Raw genomic sequence first — 25,571 nt, 5'->3', positions numbered from 1 at the left:
CCCCTAAGTCTAAGTAGGTGTGGACTCTTTTCAGATGAATCCATAAAGCTGCCCAGTATATTAACAAAATCATAGGTCCTTAGGCTTCAAACAGAATGAAGTAGATGATTTAGTAACCCCTGCTTACTTTACAAGGAAACTCTGCATTACATGCCTACAAACAGTTCTGGTATTGGAAGGGTTAAATCCCAAAGGTAAAGTGGTGTGACAAAGAGCAGTTTACTGGAAGGAATAAAATGTGTGGTTTTAGCGGAATCCATGTTCACTATCTGTAAAGACTAAGGTGTGCACCAATAGTCTCTGACCTTTCACACAGCAAGCGGCTGGGTCACCTACATAAGCAACCTGGAACTTTGTTTCTATGTTTTACCCTCTATTACTTTCTTGGAAATCGTCCTTAACCTGATAATTTTTAAATAAGCATAATAATCTTTTGAATTTAAATTGATTTCTCATTCTGATATTAACCTACAGCCTTGTGAGGCACATGTTACTGATTTTTAAAGCTTATATACTGTGAGCATATCCAAAAGCTCACTGTGGGAGGAGCCCAGAGCCGGCCTTAGGCATAGGCAAACTAGGCAATTGCCTAGGGCATCTGGTATGCCTAGGGGCACAAGCAGCTTCTGCTGATTAAAATGATATGCAGCATGCCTATATTCTGTGTGTAGCATTTCGTATGCAGATACAGCCACAGTCGCACAATATATATAGGCATGCTACATATCATTTTAATCAGTAGAAGCTGCTTGTGCATCCTAGCCGCATAGCAATGCAAATAGGATGCATTTTCATCAAAAATAGGCACCCGACGTTGGCAGAGCTGCTAGTTGACCCACGCCAGGAACTATGTGTCATTATTTGTATAAGGGCATTAATAATGTGTAACATATGTGTAAGAGGCACTATGAGTGTCATTATGTGTATAAGGGCATTAATAATGTGTGGCATTTGTGTAAGGGACATTATGTGTATAAGGGTATTACCAATGTGTGGTACTATGTGTAGAAGGTGCTCTACTGTGTGGCGTAACGTATAGAAAGGGCACTACTGTGTGGTCTAATGTGAATAAAGAGCAATATGGTGTGGTGTAATGAGAATAAGGAGCAATTCAGTATGTTATGTGAATGAGGGGCACTACTGTGAGAAGTAACGTATATAAGGTAAATTGGTACTACTGTGGGATGTAATGTGAATAAGGGACAATATCATATGATAAATTGTGAATAAAGTTGCACTACTGTGAGACATAATTTGAATTGGGGGTACTATTGTGTGGCCATGCCCCTTGCCAGCAAAAACGCATACCTTTTTGGGCTGCGCGCCGAACGTGCACACTGTTCTTATTTAGATTACAGGGGGTAGGAAAACAAAAAAAGGACTGCTATGGGTGGGGGGTGATGGTGCTGGGAAAGGGGTGCAGGGTCAGAGGCGGAACTAGCGGTGGTGCTAGGGGGCACCAGCCAAAATCTTGCCTAGGGCATCATATTGGTTAGGGCCGGCTCTGGAGGAGCCCGAAGCCTTTGGTGATGGCAGCAAGTCACAACCACCCGACTCAGAAGGAGTTCTGATGGCAGATGCGACGTTGAGACAACTGCTTGGTAGCTTGTGGGATGAAGATGTGTTGTGGGTTTTTTTTTAAAGAACTTTACTGAATGTGGGAATAATTCCACCCAATTCACCATACATCAGAAAGCGGCGCTTTACAATAGTTTAAAAGTCACATAGTGAAAGCGATTTCTGTTCCCTATGCCTTCCCTTCTTCTGTCCTATCTGGGTAACTGACCTAAAAGATGACTGCAGACTACAAGAGGCTTTGGAAGGAGGACATTGTGGCATGATGTGTAGAGTGGAACCTTGTCAGTGTGGATCTGATTCAGGCCCTAATGGAAGCAGGCCATCTGAGGTTGGGGAACAGCTGGCACTGGAGGTTACGGGGCCTACCCCATGCAGATAGGGCATCTTTACTCTGTATATCAACAGACTGCTCTTAAGCTGCCAGACAATAGATTATAATGCAGTTCACAGCTAGGGGCCAGGCTGCTGCTGCAGAACATGACGCCGATTGCAGATACCAACTGGAGCTAGCTAAACTCACCAAGTAGCTGGATACATGTATCCCAACAGACCATGTCGCAACCAATTCCCTGTGATGGAGAAGGACAGGGATTTGGATACTTTCTTATGTGCTTTCAAAAAACAAACTAAAAAAAAAAAAAAAACATGCAGACAGTTTGCATTGGACACTGGTTTGTGGGTGATTTATTTAACCTGGAAGCATTTGCAGACCTGCCACAAGAATTAATAAGAATTTACTCACCGGTAATTCTATTTCTCGTAGTCCGTAGTGGATGCTGGGAACTCCGTAAGGACCATGGGGAATAGCGGGCTCCGCAGGAGACTGGGCACTCTAAAAAAAAAAAAAAAAAAAGATTAGGTACTATCTGGTGTGCAGTGGCTCCTCCCTCTATGCCCCTCCTCCAGACCTCAGTTAGGGAAACTGTGCCCGGAAGAGCTGACACAATAAGGAAAGGATTTTGAATCCCGGGTTAGACTCATACCAGCCACACCAATCACACCGTACAACTCGTGATACTATACCCAGTTAACAGTCTGAATAACAACTGAGCCTCACGAAAAGATGGCTCATAACAATAACCCTTTAGTTAGGCAATAACTATATACAAGTATTGCAGACAATCCGCACTTGGGATGGGTGCCCAGCATCCACTACGGACTACGAGAAATAGAATTACCGGTGAGTAAATTCTTATTTTCTCTGACGTCCTAGTGGATGCTGGGAACTCCGTAAGGACCATGGGGATTATACCAAAGCTCCCAAACGGGCGGGAGAGTGCGGATGACTTTGGAGCACCGAATGAGCAAACTCAAGGTCCTCCTCAGCCAGGGTATCAAACTTGTAGAATTTTGCAAATGTGTTTGAACCCGACCAAATAGCAGCTCGGCAAAGCTGTAAAGCCGAGACCCCTCGGGCAGCCGCCCAAGAAGAGCCCACCTTCCTCGTGGAATGGGCTTTTACTGATTTTAGGATGTGGCAGTCCAGCCGCAGAATGTGCAAGTTGAATCGTGCTATAGATCCAGCGAGCAATAGTCTGCTTTGAAGCAGGAGCACCCAGCTTGTTGGGTGCATACAGGATAAATAGCGAGTCAGTATTCCTGAGTCTAGCCATCCTGGAAACATAGATTTTCAGGGCCCCGACTACGTCCAGCAACTTGGAATCCTCCAAGTCCCGAGTAGCCGCAGGCACCACAATAGGGTGGTTCAAATGAAACGCTGATACCACCTAGGAAGAAAATGGGAACGAGTCCTCAATTCTGCCCTATCCATATGAAAAATCAGATAAGGGCTTTTACATGAGAAAGCCGCCAATTCTGATACACGCCTGGCCGAAGCCAAGGCCAACAGCATGACCACTTTCCGCGTGAGATATTTTTGCTCCACGGTTTTAAGTGGCTCAACCAATGCGACTTTAGGAAATCCAACACCACGTTGAGATCCCAAGGTGCCACTGGAGGCACAAAAGGGGGCTGAATATGCAGCACTCCTTTTAACAAAAGTCCGAACTTCAGGCAGTGAAGCCAGTTCTTTTTGGAAGAAAATCGACAGAGCCAAAATCTGGACCTTAATGGAACCCAATTTTAGGCCCATAGTCACCCCTGACTGTAGGAAGTGCAGAAATTGACCCAGCTGAAATTCCTCCGTTGGGGCCTTCCAGGCCTCACACCAAGCAACATATTTCCGCCATATGCAGTGATAATGTTTTGCGGTCACATCCTTCCTAGCTTTAATCAGCGTAGGAATGACTTCCTCCGGAATGCCCTTTTCCTTTAGGATCTGGTGTTCATCCGCCATGCCGTCAAACGCAGCCGCGGTAAGTCTTGGAACAGACAGGGCCCCTGCAGTAGCAGGTCCTGTCTAAGCGGCAGAGGCCATGGGTCCTCTGAGATCATTTCTTGAAGTTCTGGCTACCAAGCTCTTCTTGGCCAATCCGGAACAATGAGAATAGTTCTTACTCCTCTCCTTCTTATTATTCTCAGTACCTTGGGTACGAGAGGAAGAGGAGGGAAACCTATAAACCGACTGGTACACCCACGGTGTCACTAGAGCGTCCACAGCTATCGCCTGAGGGTCCCTTGACCTGGCACAATATCTTTTTAGCTTTTTGGTGAGGCGGGACGCCATCATGTCCACCTGTGGCCGTTCCCAACGGTTCACAATCAGCTGGAAGACTTCTGGATGAAGTCCCCACTCTCCCGGGTGGAGGTCGTGCCTGCTGAGGAAGTCTGCTTCCCAGTTGTCCACTCCCGGAATGAGCACTGCTGACAGTGCTATCACGTGATTCTCCGCCACCAAAGAATCCTTGTGGCTTCTGCCATTGCTACCCTGCTTCTTGTGCCGCCCTGGCGGTTTACATGGGCGACCGCTGTGATGTTGTCTGACTGAATCAGAACCGGTTGTTTTTGAAGCAGGGGTTCTGCTTGACTCAGGGCGTTGTAAATGTCCCTTAGTTCCAGAATATTTATGTGTAGGGAAGTTTCTTCCCTTGGTGACTGCCCCCCAACCTCGGAGGCTTGCATCCGTGGTCACCAGGACCCAGTCCCGTATGCCGAATCTGCGGCCTTCGAGCAGATGAGCACTCTGCAGCCACCACAGCAGAGACACCCTGGCCCTCGGGGACAGGGTAATCAAACGATGCATCTGGAGATGCGATCCGGACCACTTGTCCAACAGATCCCACTGGAAGATCCTTGCATGGAATCTGCCAAAGGGACTTGCTTCGTAAGAAGCTACCATCTTTCCCAGGACTCGCGTGCAGTGATGCACCAACACCTGCTTTGGTTTCAGGAGGTCCCTGACCAGAGATGACAATTCCTGGGCTTTCTCCTCCGGGAGAAATTCTTCTGTTCTGTGTCCAGAATCATGCCCAAGAACAGCAGACGCGTCGCAGGAATCAGCTGCGACTTTGGGATATTCAGAATCCAGCCGTGCTGATGCAGCACTTCCTGAGATAGTGCCATGCCGACTAGCAACTGCTCCTTGGACCTCGCCTTTTATAAGGAGATCGTCCAAGTACGGAATAATCATGACTCCCTTCTTTCGGAGGAGCATCATCATTTCGGCCATTACCTTGGTAAATACCCACGGTGCCGTGGACAGACCAGACGGCAACGTCTGGAATTGGTAATGACAGTCCTGTACCACAACCTTGAGGTACTTTGAACTTGAACTTTTTTATATAAATGTTCAAGGATTTTAAATTTAGAATGGGTCTCACCGAACAGTCTGGTTCCGGTACCACAACATTGTGGAATAGTAACCCCGTCCCTGTTGAAGGAGGGGTACCTTGATTATCACCTGCTGAAGATACAGCTTGTGAATTGCCGCCAGTACTACCTCCCTTTCTCTGAGGTCAGCAGGCAAGGCTGATTTGAGGTAACGGCGAGGGGGTGTCGCCTCGAACTCCAGCTTGTATCCCTGTGATACTACTTGCAGAACCCAGGGATCCATCTGTGAGCGAGCCCACTGGTCGCTGAAGTTCCGGAGACGCGCCCCCACCGCACCTGGCTCAGCCTGTGGAGCCCCAGCGTCATATGGTGGACTTAGAGGAAGCGGGGGAAGATTTTTGATCCTGGGAACTGGCTGTCTGGTGCAGCCTTTTTCCTCCTTCCTTTGCCTCTGGCAGAAAGGAAGCGCCTTTGACCCGCTTGCTTTTCTGAGGCCGAAAGGACTGTACCTGATGATAATACGGTGCTTTCTTAGGCTGTGAGGGAACCTGAGGTAAAAATCTTGACTTCCCAGCTGTTGCTGTGGATACGAGGTCCGAGAGACCATCCCCAAACAATTCCTCACCCTTATAAGGCAGAATCTCCATGTGCCTTTTAGAATCAGCATCACCTGTCCACTGCCGGGTCCATAATACCCTCCTGGCAGAAACAGACATTGCATTAATTTTGGATGCCAGCCGGCAAATATCCCTCTCTGCATCCCTCATATATAAGACGATGTCTTTAATATGCTTTATGGTGAGCAAAATAGTATCCCTGTCGAGGGTAACACTATTATCTGACAGGGTATCAGACCACGCTGCAGCAGCACTACACCTCCATGCTGAGGCAATTGCAGGTCACGGTATAGAACCTGAGTGTGTGTGTGTGTATATACAGACTTCAGGATTTCCTCCTGCTTTCTATCAGCAGGCTCCTTCAAGGTGGCCGTATCCTGAGACGGCAGTGCCACCTTTTTTGACAAACGTGTGAGCGCCTCATCCACCCTAGGGGATATCTCCCAACGTGACCTATCCGCTGGCGGGAAAGGGTACGCCATCAGTAACTTTTTAGAAATTACCAGTTTCTTATCGGGGGAAACCCACGCTTCTTCACACACTTCATTCAATGCATCTGATGGGGGAACAAAACACTGGCTGCTTTTTCTCCCCAAACATAAAACCCCTTTTTAGTGGTACTTGGGTTAATGTCAAATGTGGAACACATTTTTTTTTTTATTGCCGAAATCATGCAACGGATGCCCCTAGTGGATTTTGTATATGTCTCAACCTCGTCGACACTGGAGTCAGACTCCGTGTCGACATCTGTCTGCCATCTGAGGTAGCGGGCGTTTTTGAGCCCCTGATGGCCTTTGAGACGCCTGGGCAGGCGCGGGCTGAGAAGCCGGCTGTCCCGTGGCTGTTACGTCATCCAGCCTTTTATGTAAGGAGTTGACACTGTCGGTTAATACCTTCCACATATCCACCCACTCTGGTGTCGGCCCCGCAGGGGGTGACATCACATTTATCGGCACCTGCTCCGCCTCCACATAAGCCTCCTCATCAAACAAGTCGACACAGCCGTACCGACACACCGCGCGCACACACAGGGAATGCTCTGACTGAGGACAGGACCCCACAAAGTCCTTTGGGGAGACAGAGAGAGAGTATGCCAGCACACACCACAGTGCTATTTAATCAGGGATTTACACTAATAGAAAGTGATTTATCCCTATAGCTGCTTTTTTATATACAGTTTGCGCCTAAATTTAGTGCCCCCCCTCTCTTTTTAACCCTTTGAGCCTGGAAACTGCAGGGGAGAGCCTGGGGAGCGGTCTTCCAGCTGCACTGTGAAGAGAAAATGGCGCCAGTGTGCTGAGGGAGATAGCCCCGCCCCTTTTTCGGCGGACTTCTCCCGCTCTTATAATTGTATTATGGCAGGGGATTTTTACACATATATAGCTTATTAGGCTATATTATGTGTTTGCCAAAGTTAAGGTACTCTAATTGCAGCCCAGGGCGCCCCCCCCCCAGCGCCCTGCACCCATCAGTGACTGGAGTATGTGGTGTGCATAGGGAGCAATGGCGCACAGCTGCAGTGCTGTGCGCTACCTTAATGAAGACCGAAGTCTTCAGCCGCCGATTTCCAGGACGTTCTTCTTGCTTCTGGCTCTGTAAAGGGGACGGCGGCGCGGCTCCGGGACCAGACGACTGAGGCTGGGCCTGTGTTCGATCCCTCTGGAGCTAATGGTGTCCAGTAGCCTAAGAAGCCCAAGCTAGCTGCAAGCAGGTAGGTTCGCTTCTTCTCCCCTTAGTCCCTCGTAGCAGTGAGTCTGTTGCCAGCAGATCTCACTGAAAATAAAAAACCTAACAAATACTTTCTTTACTAGGAGCTCAGGAGAGCCCCTAGTGTGCAACCAGCTCGGGCCGGGCACAGATTCTAACTGAGGTCTGGAGGAGGGGCATAGAGGGAGGAGCCAGTGCACACCAGATAGTACCTAATCTTTCTTTTAGAGTGCCCAGTCTCCTGCGGAGCCCGCTATTCCCCATGGTCCTTACGGAGTTCCCAGCATCCACTAGGACGTCGGAGAAAGATGGTTTACGCAGCCATTCAAAAAGCACTGCTGGCCAGTTTTGATATCAACCCTGAGGCTTACAGTTTTAAATTCATAGACCTTGAAACGAAATGCTTCTGATACTTATTACAGACTGTTAACACAATTAACAACCCTTTTTCACCAATGAATCGAAGGATTGCAAACCAAGGACTATGATAAGCTAAAGAACCTCCTCCTACAGGAACAATTAATCTTTCTGTGCCCAATCAAGGTCAAGGAGTGGATCTTGGACTGAGAACCCAAGTTGGCACAAGTACACCGCTGCAGGGACCTCTGTGCTGAATAATTGTGTGTGTGGGGGGTGGGCTGCACTGCCAGTATAGCTAATCATTCTGCAAATGTCTGTAGCATCAGGGGTAATGCATGTAAAGAGGCATATATGTCAGACAGGTAGTCAGGGGGTGATGTAATGCCGAGGGTGTGTCGGTGGCAGCTGTAGTCACATGGGCTCAGACAGCTTGTAAGGGAGACCTGGTCAATTCTGCAGCTACCTCCCTCTCTGTCACCAGTTCACACACTGTCACAAACAGATTCCTGCCCACTCTATGAATCCTCTTTAAAAAGCATAGCTTTTCAGGCAGGACTGAAGGCAGATTCCTTACTAGATGCCCTGAGAATGCAAGTTGATCAGCCTCCCAATGCAGCTGACCAGTACAAGGTGTATTGGGAGGAGGATTGATTGTACAGGGAGAGAGATCTGTCCTAGATACAGCTATAGGGCAAGTTACTGAGCGCCAGCTGGTGGTGCCCTGAACTTATCGGGAAGGCTTGCGGAAGGAAGGACACATGGTACCCCTGGTGGGACACTTGAGCAGAACCAAAACCACAGCATGCATGGAGCAAAACTTTTACTGGACCAACAGAACTAAATACTGTCTGTCATGCCATGCCTGCCACTTAGTGGAAAAGGCAGGTGATGTGGGGGAAGGCCTCCTCATCCCTCTGCCAGTCATTTCAGAGCATCGCAGTAGAACTTGTTGGGCCCCTAGCTATTCCCAGTATTTAAGCTACCTGATACTCAGAGGCTGTGACACACTTATCTATCTGGGCAGACAAGGTAGCTGATGGCCTTATCACCGTTTTCTCCAGGATAGGTTTCCTGAGGGAAATGTTGAAAGACCAGGGCCCGCAGTTCATGTCCAGCCTTGTACAGACTGTCTGTAAAAGGATGCAGGTGTATCTGCTCACCCTTTCATCTGGCCTGTAACGGAGTAGTGGAACACCTTTAGTGGCATCCTGAAAGAAATGCTTTTTGAAGTCCCTGAGAAAAGACTGGGAGCTGTTCCTGTTGCACCTCTTTGCACAAATTGGGGGTCATTCCGACCTGATCGCACGCTAGCTTTTTTGCAGTGCTGCAATCAGGTCAAAACTCGGCAAAACTGCGTATGCACCGCAATGCGCAGGCGCTTTGTACGGGTACAAAGCGGATCGTTGCTGGGCGATGGATTTAACAAAATCAATTCGTACAGCCGATCGCAAGAAGATTGACGGGAACAAGGCAGTTATTGGTGTCAACTGACTGTTTTCAGGGGGCGGTTGGAAAAACGCAGGCGTGTCCCAGCGTCTGCAGGGCGGGTGTCTGATGTCAATTCCGGGCCAGAAAAGGCTGAAGTGATCGCAGCGGCTGAGTAAGTTCAGACCTACTCAAACTGCACAAAACTTTTTTTGTACAGCTCGGCTGCACAAGCGTTCGCACACTTGCAAAGCGAAAATAAACCACTGACAGGTGAAGTAAATAACATTGATTATCTTGTTACAATGGTACCCTGTCTAGGAAATTAATATAATAGGCAGAAAATTAACACCCAGTTCTTGAAGCTGATGTGTTGGAAGCAAGAAAAATGGGCAGGTGTAAGGATTTGAGTGATTTTGACAAGAGTGAAATTGTAATGGCTAGATAACTGGGTTAGAGCATCTCCAAAATGGCAGGTCTTGTGTATGTATGTAGTGGTAACTTAGTACCTACCAAAAGTGGTCCAGCAAAGGACTACTGGTGAACCGGCAACAGGGTTATAAGCGCCCAAGGCTCATTGAGACTGGTGGAGAGCGAAGGCTGTCCAATAAAGTCCGATCTCGCTGTAGTGCAAATGGCTGAAAAAATGAATGCTGGCTTTGATAAAAAGATGTCCGAACACAGAGTGCATTGTAGCTTGCTCTGCATAGGGCTGCATAGCCGCAGACCGGTCGGGATGCCAATGCTGACCTTTGTCCACTGCTGAAAGTGCCTACAATGTGCACGGGAGTGTCCGAAGTGGACCATGGAGCAATAGAAGGTGGTCTGGTCTGATGAATCACCTTTTCCTTTTACAACATGTAGACAGCCAGGTGTGTTTGCTTCCTTTACCTAGGGAAGGTATGGCACCAGGATGCATTATGGGAAGATGACAAGCTGGCAGAAGCAGTATGGTGCTCTGGGCATTCATGTGGGTTTTATTTTGACATGTACCACCTATCTAAACATTGTTGAAGACAAAGTACACCCTTTCATGGCAAACGTATTCCCTGATGGCATTGGTCTCTTTCAGCAGGCTAATCCATTCTGCTATATTGCAAAGGAATTTCAGGAATGGTTTAAGAAACATTAAAGAGCTCAAGGTGTTGACTTGGCCTTCAAATTCCCCAGATATTAATCTGAGTCAGACTATGGGGAGGATTCTGTGTGAGGGGGGTGACCACATGATAGGCTTGGTAAGAACAAGGCCATTGAGAGATTGGGAGGGTCCTGGTAAAGCAGGGGGCATGGCCTAATAATGGAGTTGTGGTCACGCCTACTTAAAAACATGAAAAACTTACTGTTAATGGGCTGGAGTGGCGCCAGTCTGGACAGGGTCATTGTACACCCCTCAACCAGGCACAGATCCAGGTGGGGAGGTGACTGCTAACCCTCCCCCTGCAGTCATAGACTGCTGCATCCTCCCTGGACTCGGCACACAGCAGCTGGCTGACTGGTAACCCCCCCTCTCTGCACCAGTGGGTACGAAATCTAGACATTCAGTTTCCTGACAATCGGGATGCCAACAGCGGCATCCTGACAGAATTCTAATCGATCCCGATTAGTATTTAAACCCTAACCCCCTCCTGCTGACTAAGCCTAATCCCCTGTACTTACCAACTGATCCTTTGGGGTTCTGACCATAGGGATCCCGCTGTCAGTATACTGGCTGTTGGAATCCTGACCACATCCCCTCACAATATGTGCATTGTGGAGGATAGTGGGACCTGTGCAAAATGTTTGACTAAAGGGAACAGTGTAGTAACTGGCATATCTATAATGATTGCAGTGCACATTGGCCCTGGGTCCAGGGGGGCCCACACAGCACCCATTTTTTTTTCACATTCTTATGGTGGGTAATGAAGTATGCGTAACTTGGATACTACAAATGCAATTAGAGAATCCAAGAACATTCTCTGGACCTGTTTCAGCTGCTTCTGGGGTCTCATGCCTACTCTACTCCTACTCCTACTCTACTCTACTCTACTTTACTTTACTTTTACTTTACTTTACTTTTACTTTTACTTTTACTTTTACTTTTACTTTTACTTTTACTTTTACTTTTACTTTACTTTACTTTACTTTTTTTTTAACCCCTGCCAGCAATGGTGCCAAGTAAGTTAACAAATGCAATATTTTCAATACAATCTACTCAAATTACATACAGAATTGTGTCTGGTAAAGGGGTCAGTCTGTATGTCTGGCAATGGAATGTCTGCAATGTGGGTGATACACAGAGCCGGCCCTAACCAATATGATGCCCTAGGCAAGATTTTGGCTGGTGCCCCCTAGCACTGCCACTAGTTCTGCAGGAGATGTCTTGCATGAGTCATCTGGCAGCTCTGCTAACGTCTGGCGCCTTTTTGTTTCTGAAAATGCATCTTATTTGCATTACTATTTAGCTAGGATGCACAAGCAGCTTCTGATGATTAAAATAATATGCAGCATGCCTATATTCTGTGTCCGACTGCGGCTGTATCTGCATACGAAATGCTACATTACAGTTATTTCCAGGAATACACTGCAACGTAGCATTTCGTATGCAGATACAGCCGCAGTCACACACGGAATATAGGCATGCCGCATATCATTTTAATCAGCAGAAGCTGCTGGTGCCCCTAGGCATTTGCCTAGTTTGCCTATGCCTAAGACCGGCTCTGGTGATACAGGATCTGTTTGTGGATTGCAGTAAGGGCCTATGAATGTGGCTGGTGGTAAGATCTGTGTAACATTACTTACAAAGTGGTTTGATCATTGTGCGTGACAGAATAATAGATTAAATGATGTTAGGTATGGGTCACATAACAGCATCCCGTTGGGACAGGTATATGGGAGTGTTGAGGGAAAGGTGTTTTTAAGCCTGCAGATGAGATTTACGGGTGTGGTTCATCAAATTGACAGTATCTAGGTCGACAGTCACTAAGTCGACATGGATGGAAGGTCGACAGGGTTTCTAGGTCGACATGTGCTAGGTTGACAGGTCTAAAGGTCGACATGAGTTTTTCAATTTTTTTTTCTTTTTTTTGAATTTTTTCATACTTAACGATCCACGTGGACTACGATTGGAACGGTAATCTGTGCCGAGCGAAGCGGTAGCGGAGCTAAGGCACCATGCCCGAAGCATGGCGAGCGAAACGGTGCACTAATTTGGGATCCCGGTCACTCTACGAAGAAACCGACAAAAAAAAAAAAACTCATGTCGACCTTTAGACCTGTCGACCTTCCATCCATGTCGACCTAGTGACTGTCGACCTATAGTGGTCGACCTAGATACTGTCTATCTTCAGACCGGATCCCGAGATTTACACGTGTGGGGATTTATTTATTTTTTTTCAAATTTTTTTTTTGTTTGTTTCACAACTTTTGTAGTTTAAACTGATATAAAAATCACCTTACATGCATTTTTATTTATTCTACACACTTTAATTTCTTTAATTTTTCTAAAGCTAGCAAGTAATGCAGAATGCAACCATTTGACAAATTTTGAGAACCACAAATGCTTTGCTTATAGGGAATAATAATCTTCTATGCTATTATTCATTCTTTGCAACTTTTTAGTTGGGGTGTTTTTTAGCATGGGGCAAAGCGTATTTGTGCACCTGGGCCCTCTACTCAGTGCCAGCACTGGGGTTGATGACACAACTGCGGTCAGACCTAAAAAAAAAATCTACATGGGAAGAGGCATGGCCTTTCGAGAAGTCTCCTGCTGACTAGGAAGTGCCCTGTTTACATCACTCTGGGGACATGCCCAGCATCCCTGGAGATGCTGGGCTACCCTTCTCAACTTCTCAGTGACCGGATCCATCCGGATGCTCCAGGATAATGTCACAGTGCAACACCCGGCTCCCGGTCATTGTGGTGGATTTGATCGTTCCCCCTCCCCCTTATGATGTCTCTTTCCTCTGCCCGCTAGTTCTGCCACTGAATGCTGGGGCAAAGGTGGTGTCCTTTAATTTATGCCTGATGTGGAATCCTTTGTTGTACATAAACTATATTTACAACACTGATACAACATGGGTACTTGCATGTATTTGATGTACAAAGAAATAAGGATCAAAAGGTTAGAGATAAAAATAATGTAAAAAAAAAAAAAAAAAAAGGGGCAGACTAGATGGGCCAAGTGGTTCTTATCTGCCGACAAATTCTATGTTTCTATGCCTGGTGTAAACTGGACAAATGTGATACTATTGCTGACCATTATACCTCTTCAGCTCTACGTATGGGTGGAGATATGCTAATTTTGCACATTTATTTATTTACATACATACATTTTTGATACCAAATTCACATTGACCCCTTGGTAAAGGTTTTCCTAGATATATGTTGAATTTGTGCAAATGCTCTTACTAGTTATTGCACAATGTTTGGCGTAAGAGGGGTTATGGACATAGGTATATTTTGTAATATATAGGTAAAAGGCTTGTTTTTTTTATAATGAAAATGGAAAATCTGTCATAGGCACACGCAGGGGGGTTTCTGGTTGCCCAGAAACCCCCTTCCCCTTGGCAAGTGGCAAACTATGACAACAATAGCAATGGTATAGAATACGATTACTAGAGCTGCCGCTGCATCATGCAGAGCTGCTGCACATACCCAGTAGCAGCTTTTTCTACAAAGTTTGCTGTGTGTGTGGTTCTGAGCACTCATTCAGTGCACTGGACCAAAGAGTAGCTACCAGAAAGAAGAGACGGGAGCCTTACCATGAGGTGGGAGAATGTCTGCTTAGAAAGTGAGGTACTAGTTCCATAATGTTTGTGCCTTTATTATAGTATGTTTAACCTTTTCCAGACCACTTATATTATTTATATAATTTAAATATGTTTCTTTCAGGCTATACTATAGATCAGTGGTTCTCAACCTCTGCCCTCAAGTACCCCCAACAGTTCATGTTTTCCAGGTCACCTAGCAGTTGAACAGTTGTATTTATTACTCTCACATTTTAAAAGACCCACAGGTGGAGCAAATTTATTTCACTTGCAGACCTGTGAGGAGACCTGGAAAACATGACCTGTAGGGGGTACTTGAGGACTGAGGTTGAGAACCACTGTTATAGATCATCTATAATGTTTCGCAGAGTGGAATATATGGAGATTGCATTTGGAAACCCCCCTCTAGAAATCCTGCGTTTGCCACTGTCTATAGTACACTGCTCAAAAAAATAAAGGGAACACTAAAATAACACATCCTAGATCTGAATGAATGAAATATTCTTATTAAATACTTTGTTCTTTACATAGTTGAATGTGCTGACAACAAAATCACTCAAAAATTATCAATGGAAATCAAATTTATTAACCCAATGGAGGTCTGGATTTGGAGTCACCCTCAAAATTAAAGTGGAACAACACACTACAGGCTGATCCAACTTTGATGTAATGTCCTTAAAACAAGTCAAAATAAGGCTCAGTAGTGTGTGCGGCCTCCATGTGCCTGTATGACCTCCCTACAATGCCTGGGCATGCTCCTGATAAGGTGGTGGATGGTCTCCTGAGGGATCTCCTCCCAGACCTGGACTAAAGCATCCGCCAACTCCTGGACAGCCTGTGGTGCAACGTGGCGGTGGATGGAGCGAGACATGATGTCCCAGATGTGCTCAATTGGATTCAGGTCTGGGGAACGGGCGGGCCAGTCCATAGCATCAATGCCTTCGTCTTGCAGGAACTGCTGACACACTCCAGCCACATGAGGCCTAGCATTGTCTTGCATTAGGAGGAATCCAGGGCCAACCGCACCAGCATATGGTCTCACAAGGGGTCTGAGGATCTCATCTCGGTACCTAATGGCAGTCAGGCTACCTCTGGCAAGCACAAGGAGGGCTGTGCGGCCCCCCATAGAAATGCCACCCCACACCATTACTGACCCACTGCCAAACCGGTCATGCTGGAGGATGTTGCAGGCAGCAGAACATTCTCCTTGGCGTCTCCAGACTCTGTCACGTCTGTCACATGTGCTCAGTGAGAACCTGCTTTCATCTGTGAAGAGCACAGGGAAAAGTGGCGAATTTGCCAATCTTGGTGTTCTCTGGCAAATGTCAAACGTCCTGCACGGTGTTGGGCTGTAAGCACAACCCCCACCTGTGGACGTTGGGCACTCATACCACCCTCATGGAGTCTGTTTCTGATTGTTTAAGTAGACACATGCACATTTGTGGCTTGCTGAGGTCATTTTGCAGGGCTCTGGCAGTGCTCCTCCTGTTCCTCCTTGCACAAAGGCGGAGGTAGCGGTCCTGCTGCTGGGTTGTTGCCCGCCTACGGCCTCCTCCACGTCTCCTGATGTACTGGCCTGTCTCCTGGTAGCGCCTCCATGCTCTGGACACTACGCTGACAGACACAGCAAACCTTCTTGCCACAGCTCGCATTGATGTGCCATCCTGGATGAGCTGCACTACCTGAGCCACTTGTGTGGGTTGTAGGGAGATCATACAGGCACGTGGAGGCCACACACACTACTGAGCCTCATTTTGACTTGTTTTAAGGACATTACATCAAAATTGGATCAGCCTGTAGTGTGTTTTTCCACTTTAATTTTGAGGGTGACTCCAAATCCAGACCTCCATTGGGTTAATAAATTTGATTTCCATTGATATAATTTTTGAGTGATTTTGTTGTCAGCACATTCAACTATGTAAAGAACAAAGTATTTAATAAGAATATTTCATTCATTCAGATCTAGGATGTGTTATTTTAGTGTTCCCTTTATTATTTTGAGCAGTGTAGATATGTCAATGGGACCTCCAGAGGTCAGTGGTAGACATAAATTGCTATTATTTGGGAATATTTTAATATTGCAATCTCTACTGCTGACAGGTTGAAGTGAGCGGTTCAGCTCTGTGACATTCACAGCGCAGACGCTGGTCTCCTGTGACCGGGCAGAACTGTTCCCTATTCACTTAATCCTGTCACTGTGGTAAAGATTAATCTTCTATGAACAAAGCAATTTCTAGTGAGGGAAGCACCGCAATCAAGCACTCCTGTGTGACCCCCACTTTCATCTTTCTTACTAGATTTATAAAGTCTTTCATGGAGGCAAATATTTCGCAAAATGCAACAAAATAAATGTATAACTTTATGGTTTTATATGTAGCCTTTCCTAATACATGATGGGTAAAGGAAGTCGCGTAGTGATTTGTGGACAGGCTGCAGTTGGAAAAACAGCTATACTGGAACAAGTGCTGTATGGAAATCACACTGTTGGTAAGTTCTGCATCTGGCAAGATATGACTGACTGTTCAGGGACATATTGCTTACAAATAGAATTTATGCAGAGATCTCTCCGTGTGTACCCCCCTTTAGACACAAGTCTTCCTCTTGCACGGGGAGATGGTGACTTTCTCTCTGTCCATACAGGCAAGCAGCAGTGTAATTGTTGCTTTATGCATGCTGTCAAATTTCAGCGAGTCCATCACACATTCCTAGTCACTGGCTTTAACCACTAAACTGACTATGTAAATGATATAAGATTCTTGTTTGGCATTACTTACACACACTCACTTAAAAAAAAAAAAAAAAAAAAAATCCCACAAATTCCTATTCTGGTAGACCCCACCACCACCTTTTCCCATACCATGTATTGCAATATTGTATCACCTGTCCCCTATCCCCTCATGGCCAATGCACATTATTGGGCAATTTAATAACAATGTTATCATTATTATTATCCTCATCTATCATGTGCACAATAGATTTCCTCTTTAAACACTGAGGTTGAGACAATACTAGCCCAGCTGACTATGTGCCATGTGACCACAACACATGGTGTTAGCACGTTATGTGCTAGATCTGATGCAGACATATGCTTTACTAATTTACCTCTAGGCCAGTTTAAACAATGCACAATTGGAGTAACATTTTTTGTTTACTCCCAATATTTTGCACAGTATTATCCAGTGTGAAAGATCTAATGGAAGTTTCCAGTCAAAGATTGATTAGAAAACAGAGCATGTCTTCTAATACACCCATTGTTTACTGTTAATTCTATGAATGCTTCTGACATGGGACTTTAAAACGACATTTGTTGTGTCCTAATTTTAATAAAGCCTTGACTTTTCTACTTGAATGGTTGTACAGAGGATTACATCTGAGGACTACATGAATGGCATGTTTACGTATGGTGCTGGAAATCTTTAAGGGGTGGGGAAGTGATTCCAATCTTGTTCAGCTATAGATTGTGATAATTAGCAGCAACACTATAATCAGTGGGAGGGAGGAAACATCTGGTTTGCTCATTCATTGAATACAAGAAAATAACTGAATTTTATTTTTATTTTTTTTCCTTGCTCTTGGCAGGCCAAGAAAATAGTGACACGTTGGAAGATGTATATATTGCTTCAGTGGAAACAGAGCGCGGTGTTATAGAGCAGCTGCGGCTTTATGACACACAAGGACTTCAGCAAGGCACAGAGCTGCCAAAACACTACTTCTCGTTTGCTGATGGCTTCATTTTGGTCTACAGCGTGGACAGCCTGGAATCCTTTAGAAGAGTTGAGCAGCTGAAAAAAGATGTGGACAGGTTTAGGGATAAAAAAGAGGTACGGTCACTGTTCACTGCATAGGGGTTTACTGTGTAGGTTATATTACTTCAGTTACTTGTGTCACACTTTCCTGCCCTGCTCTAGTAATAAGAGGTGAACAGAGGTTTTATTACTGTGTTCTTTATACTACTGTTTTTTTATTTAGCAATCAAATTTATACCCCTTTCACGCTGAGCAGAGACCCTGGGTTATCGACGGGGCAATTCAGAGCGACCCAGGTCCTGGCTCGATGTTAAAGGGTCAACCGGAGTGGAAAATCCAAGGTCTAACCTGGGTCGGCTGCAGTGTGAAAAGCAGACCTGGGTCATGTCTATTAGGCCTTGTTCATAGTTTGTATTCAAATTTATACAAAATGTGTCTGTAGTCAGGACTCTGTGCAGGCCACACCTAACGAGGTCAACCTTTTTGTGATGGGACTCTGTGCAAGGGGGCATGGTCATGCTGAACCGTGAAAGGACTTTCCAAAAAGTAGCCAAAAAGTTGAAACCCCACAATTTTCTAGAATGTAACGGCATGTGGTAGAATCAAGACTTTGCCCCACTGTTACAAAGGGGCCCATGCTTCTTGTATCAACGTTGCAGTATAGAGCTCTGTAGTGAGATTCCACTTCACAATTGCAGCACTTGCAATTAACTGGGAAGGTTCTAGCACAGGCATTCCCAACCTCTGCTCCCAAGGCACACTAAGATACAGTGCTGGTTTTTGTGATTATTCAGGCTTTAGCACAGATGATTAAGGGGGAGATGTACTAAGCAGGGATAAAAGTAAGAAGTTGCCCTTGGCAGTCGATCAACTGCTCTGTATACTTTTATAGTATGCAAATTATAAATGTTACGTCAATGCTGATTGTTTGCCATGGGCAACTTCTCCACTGGCTCACTTCTCCACTCTTATCACAGCTTAGTACATCTCCCCCCTAAATCTGTATAACTGAGATACTAATGTCACCTGTACTGAAGCCTAAATATTGCTAAAACTTGGAGTGTTAGTGGGCCTTGAGGACTGAGGTTAGGAATGCCTGTTGGCAGGACAGAAATTTGACAAATTGTTTAGAAAAGTGGCAGGTTGAAAGTCACTGAGATCTTTGTTATGACCTATGAAAATGTTTGACTATGGCTCAGAGGTTCTTAAATGCAGTCCTCAAGGCACCCCAATGGTCCAGGTTAGAAGTATATCCATGTTTGGTCGCCATAGGCAAACTAGGCAATTGCCTAGGGCATTTGATATGCCTAGGGGCATCATCAGCTTCTGCTGATTAAAATGATATGCGGCATGCCTATAATTCTGTATGTAGCATTTCATATGCAGATACAGCCACAGTCTCACACAGTATATAGGCATGCTGCATATCAGTTTAATCAGCATGAGCTGCTTATGTATCCTAGCCACATAGCAATGCAAATAAGATGCATTTTCATTAAAAAAAGGTGCCCGACATTAGCATTGATGCAAGATTTGTGAGGACACATCTGTATCCAAGCAGAGGCAGAGGTCACAGTGTTAGTGGAAGTGTGAGTGCTATGTGCACGTGAGTGGGTTGGTTGTGCAGTAGTGTTCAGAATATGTGTAAGGAGCATTATGTGTGTCATGTAAAAATGCATTAATAATGTGCAACATGTGTAAAGGGCCACTATGTGTGTCATTATGTGTATAAGGGCATTAATAATGTGCGGCATATGTGTAACAGGGTACTACTGTATGTGTCATTATGTGTATAGGGGCACTAATAATGTGCAGCAAATGTGTAGGGGGCACTATGTCATTATGTGTATAAGGGCATTAATAAAGGTTGTCATAATGTGTAAGGTACATTATGTTTATAAGTACATTAATGTGTCTCATGTGTAAGGGGCATTACTGTGTGGAATTGTGTATAAATGCATTACTAATGTGTGGCATTATGTGTATAAAGTGCTCTACTATGTGGCGTTGCATATAGAAAGGGCACTACTGTGTCATCTAATGTGAATAAAGAGCAATAAGGTGTGGTGTAATGTGAATTAGGAGCAATTCAGTGTGATGTAATGTGAATAAGGGGCTCTACTGTGAGGAGTAACGTTTATACGGTAAAGTGATACTACTGTGGGATGTAATATGAATTATGGACACTATCGCAAGATAAAATGTGAATAAAGTTGCAGTACTGTGTGGCGTAATTGGAATTGGGGTTACTATTGTGTGGCCATGCCCCTTCCCAGCAAGAAGATGCCCCTTTTTGGGCTGTGCGTCAAATGTGCGAACTGTTCCTATTTAAAATATAGGGGGTACAAGGACTGCTATGGGTGAGGGGTGATGGTGCAGGGAAAGAGGTGCAAGGTCAGAGGCAGAACCAGCGGTGGTGCTAGGGGGCACCAGCCAAAATCTTGCCTAGGGCATCATATTGGTTAGGGCCGGCTCTGTTGGTCACAGGTGACTTAACGCCTCAGTCAATTTGATTTAACCATCTGTACTGAGCCATGGATATACCTAAAACCTGGCCTGTTGGGAGTGCCTTGAGGACTGCATTTAAGAACCTCTGCTATGGCTGTTACGGCTGTATTTTTGTATAATACGCAATGGGTGTGTGATTAAAAATAGGCAAATATACTAATTAGAAAGGGTGTTCACATACCTTTTTGGCTGTGTTGTGCTTTTCTATATCTTTCCAAATTGTTGTAACTGGTAGTTCTGTACGAATAGTGCAAAATTCTACATCAGTTGGAACATATCATTAAAAATTGATTTGGATGTTTAAAATTGCACCAGTATAATAGTAATAATATTTATAATAATAATAACCTAATGTTACTGATGACTGCTATAGTTTTAATAATGCAGGGAGTTAGGACTCTGTTTAACTTGAATGAGAAAGAAGACCCCCATAATGTACGTAGGGCCACTCCCTATCCTTCTGGCTTTCCCCAAGCTGGGAAAAATCTCAAAACATATTATACTACCTTAATGTAGGGATGGTGAAGGAGGAAACGGCAAACACACAATGGTAATGCCTTTTTCTTCCTCCATGGTAGTACGTAACAAGGAATGGGATGCGTTTAATTTACCGGCTATCTGGATCCCGGTAGTCAGGATACCGACGCTGGAATCTCGACGGCCGACAATGCCACCAGCTGGAATCCCAGCGCAACAGGGCTATTCCCACTCCTGGGTATCCATGACACCCATAGAGTTGGGAATAGATCCTGTGGCAAGCGTAGCGAGCCCACAGTGTGGTGAGTGCAGTGAGCACACAAGCGGACTCGTAGCGCTCGCCACGCTGCTGGCATTCAGTCTGCCAGTCATCCATACCGAACTGCAAGGAATAGTACCCAAGCAGGGTGTGTGCTCTTTCACTAAATTTTTTATTTTATAGCGCTACAGCATGTCTGCTGGAGATATTGTGATAATCTGAGAGTACTGTTCTACACAGTTCTTAGAAGAGAATGTGGTTCAGTGTGTGTGTGCTTGTGTTTATTTTCCCTTTTTTATTTGTTTGGGAAACCAAAGAACAGGACTGCAACTTTTAGTTTGTTTAATGCCAGCCTTTAATTTAATCCTGTTTATAGAAAAACTCTGTTGGTGACAGAGGGACTATCGTGTGGTTAGCAAGGCTATACAAACTGTTATATAGAATATATATTTTCTCTGACGTCCTAGTGGATGCTGGGAACTCCGTAAGGACCATGGGGAATAGCGGCTCCGCAGGAGACTGGGCACAACTAAAGAAAGCTTTAGGTCACCTGGTGTGCACTGGCTCCTCCCACCATGACCCTCCTCCAAGCCTCAGTTAGATTTTGTGCCCGGCCGAGGTTGGATGCACACTAGGGGCTCTCCTGAGCCCTTAGAAAGAAAGTATAGATTTAGGTTTTTTATTTTCAGTGAGACCTGCTGGCAACAGGCTCACTGCAGCGAGGGACTAAGGGGAGAAGAAGCGAACTCGCCTGCTTGCAGCCGGATTGGGCTTCTTAGGCTACTGGACACCATTAGCTTCAGAGGGATCGACCGCAGGCCCAGTCCTTGGTGTTCGGTCCCGGAGCCGCGCCGCCGTCCCCCTTACAGAGCCAGAAGCAAGAAGAGGTCCGGAAAATCGGCGGCAGAAGACATCAGTCTTCACCAAGGTAGCGCACAGCACTGCAGCTGTGCGCCATTGCTCCTCATGTACACCTCACACTCCGGTCACTGAGGGTGCAGGGCGCTGGGGGGGGCGCCCTGAGCAGCAATATTAACACCTTGGCTGGCAAAAATACCACAATATATAGCCCCAGAGGCTATATATGTGGTAAATACCCCTGCCAGAATCCAGAAAAAAGCGGGAGAAAAGTCTGCGAAAAAGGGGCGGAGCTATCTCCCTCAGACACACTGGCGCCATTTTCTCTTCACAGTGCAGCTGGAAGAAAGCTCCCCAGGCTCTCCCCTGTAGTTTTCAGGCTCAAAGGGTTAAAAAGAGGGGGGGCACTAAATTTAGGCGCAATATTATATATACAAGCAGCTATTGGGGAAATTTCACTCAGTTATAGTGTTAATCCCCACATTATATAGCGCTCTGGTGTGTGCTGGCATACTCTCTCTCTGTCTCCCCAAAGGGCTTTGTGGGGTCCTGTCCTCAGTCAGAGCATTCCCTGTGTGTGTGTGCGGTGTCGGTACAGCTGTGTCGACATGTTTAATGAGGAGGCTTATATGGTGACGGAGCAGATGCCGATAAATGTGATGTCGCCCCCTGTGGGGCCGACACCAGAGTGGATGGTTAGGTGAAAGGTATTAACAGACAGTGTCAACTCCTTACATAAAAGGGTGGATGACGTAACAGCTGTGGGACAGGCGGCTTCTCAGTCCGCGCCTGCCCAGGCGTCTCAAAGGCCATCAGGGGCTCAAAAAACGCCCGCTCACTCAGATGGCAGACACAGATGTCGACACGGAGTCTGACTCCAGTGTCGACAAGGTTGAGACATATACACAATCCACTAGGAACATCCGTGACTTAATCCCGGCAATAAAAAATGTGTTACACATTTCTGACATTAACCCAAGTACCACTAAAAAAAGAGTTTTATGTTTGGGGAGAAAAAGCAGGCAGTGTTTTGTTCCCCCATCAGATGAATGAATGAAGTGTGTGAAAAGCGTGGGTTCCCCCCGATAAGAAACTGGTAATTTCTAAAAAGTTACTGATGGCGTACCCTTTCCCGCCAGAGGATAAGTTACGCTGGGAGATATCCCCTAGGGTGGATAAGGCGCTCACACGGTTGTCAAAAAAGGTGGCACTGCCGTTTTAGGAACGGCCACTTTGAAGGTACCTGTTGATAAAAAGCAGGAGGCTATCCTGAAGTCTGTATTTACACACTCAGGTACTAGACTGAGACCTGCAGATCGTGCTACTGCTGCGTGGTCGGTGACCCTGTCACACATGAGAACATATTAAAGACGTTGTCTTATATATGAGGGATGCACAGAGGGATATTTCTTTATCATCCACTAGGGGTCACTGGAGTACTCTTGGGATATGGACGGGCGTAGCCGAACAAAGGCACTGAATATTTAAATTTAGGACTCTTCCCCCCTCCATATCCCCAAGTACCTCAGTGTACTTTGCCAGTGTTTTTTTCGGTGCTCACAGATGAACATCGGCTTGTGGCAATGGCCACTTTTCAGAAGATTTTTATTTTTAATTTTTACACTTCCCGTCCCAGTTTCTGGAAAAACTTGGGTCCGGGATGGTGCCGCTGCAAGGCAGCGTATGGCGTGTCGGTCCTCACAAAGAGCACCCTCACAGCCACAGGCGCTACAAGGCAGCGCATGGCGTGTCGGTCCTCACAAAGAGCACCCTCACAGCCACAGGCAGCCACTGTCTCCTGCAAACTGAACGGAGCTTACAGGAAGAAGCTCCGTCACAGCCAGGATGAGACAAAGAGCTGGAAGAAACTACATCTGCAAGGAGCTTACACCAGAAGCCCGTCACAGATGAGATGCTGGAGGCTGTAACGGAGTTTACACAGATCACAGCCAGGATGAAAACGGCACAAGGTAGGGGTGTCAGGGCGGTCAGCTCACGCTGCCGCCCTGCTGTGTGTGAAAGTGTTAACTGTACCCGCCGCTAAGCACCGCTGAAGGGGTCCTGCTAAACTATGCACAGAGCGGCCGCACGTCACTCAGACGCCGGCCGCTCTCACTGTGCTGATGCCCGGAGAGACTCCGTGTGCTGAATACGCGCAGAGCGGCCGCACGTCACTCAGACGCCGGCCGCTCTCACTGCGCTAATGCCCGGCACCACTACACGCCGCACAGAGACTGCCGAGACTTTAACACCTGTATGCTAAAGAGCGGCCGCACGTCACTCACGGACGCCGGCCGCTCTTTCAATGACACACTGCACGCTGCTGGCCGGACACAGAAGACTGTGTACTACGCCGCCCGCTCGTCCGGACGGCTCCCCGGCGCTATATACAGCGCTCTTCTGCTATCGCTCTCCTGCTCTCCCTGCACCTCGAACCCCGTACGCTGCAGGTACCATGGGGAGACAGGGGGGGGGGAGGGGGAGTAATGCCCATAGCAGCAGCAAAGGCTGCATGGGTTTAAAATAAGCAGCGCAGCGTTTTAAACAGAATCAGAAGCTATATTATCAGTATAAAACTGTAGATATAAGATCAGTGGGAACTGTGATTATATGTTCAGCACATTTTATATATCTAATATATAATGAAGCTTGTTGCTGCCAGACTGTGTCTAATATCAGTATGAAACTGTGATTATATGTTAAGCAGTTTATATATATATATATATATATATATATATATATATATATATATATATATATATATATATATATATATATATATATATATAATATATATATATGAGGCTTTGGTTGGCAATAGGCTATCAGTGGCATAATCTATTGCAGGTTTAACCATGTTTTCTGTTATTTTCTATAAGACATTCACTGCAGGCAGTGTTCATATTAATGGAGGCTAACTAAATACATGTATTTTACTGTATCCTACACCTGTGTTATCACTGTATAATCTGTATAATAGGCTATTAAGTCTATATTAAAAATGCAGCAGGTAACCTGTACTGTGATTTTATGTGAAAACATGGCATGACGGCCATTTTAATCATTGCTGTTTTTCCAGTTATAATTCCAGAACATTCCGGCAATACACCTCTACTCCACAAGGAGGCGCAGGGGTGTTAGTGGGAATTTTTAGTTTAGGATAATTCTAGAACATTCCTGCCCTACATCTTTAAGCCACCAGAAGGCGCAGGGGTGTTAGTAGGAATTTGGTTCGGGTTTCATGCCCATGTGAAATGCTTTTCACATAAGGAACACTTTAGTTCCTAATAAATATGCTGTTCAGCAATAACATATATATATAGATATATATGCCATATAATAAATTTATTAAGTCGTGCAAGTGTCTGTCTGTTGCCTATTAAGATGTCTGTCTACATAGCGAATAAGGCTCTAGTGCAGACTAAAAATGTTAACATTGGCAATTCAAATTAAAACAGCGGTAATCGGAGTCTCGGAATAACTCCGCCAGCGCTAACAAAAGACAATCTTTCCAAAGGGACAATTTTCCTTTGGGTACCAGAGGGTTTATTTCACTGGTCTTATAATTTAATGCACGATTCTATGTCAAATCTCACACCGATAACTACGAGTGAGAAGGGTA

The 25,571-nt window shown here is 45.7% G+C and overlaps 1 protein-coding gene across 3 annotated transcripts in view; it reads left to right on the top strand.

Annotated features, from left to right (window-relative positions):
- Positions 1–25,571, top strand: part of NKIRAS1 (NFKB inhibitor interacting Ras like 1) — a 72,550-nt gene that overhangs the window by 33,034 nt on the left and 13,945 nt on the right. For all 3 annotated transcript variants that reach the window (XM_063922213.1, XM_063922215.1, XM_063922214.1), the window contains exons 2-3: positions 16,479–16,588; positions 17,681–17,922. In XM_063922213.1, coding sequence (XP_063778283.1) covers positions 16,492–16,588; positions 17,681–17,922 — 339 coding nt within the window. In that variant the 5' untranslated portion in view covers positions 16,479–16,491. The remainder of the gene's footprint in view (positions 1–16,478; positions 16,589–17,680; positions 17,923–25,571) is intronic.

Source organism: Pseudophryne corroboree, chromosome 5 (assembly GCF_028390025.1).
Source record: "Pseudophryne corroboree isolate aPseCor3 chromosome 5, aPseCor3.hap2, whole genome shotgun sequence".
Lineage (NCBI taxonomy): Eukaryota > Metazoa > Chordata > Amphibia > Anura > Myobatrachidae > Pseudophryne > Pseudophryne corroboree.
Note: the sequence above shows the minus strand (reverse complement) of the source record. Positions and strands in the feature narration are given on the sequence as shown.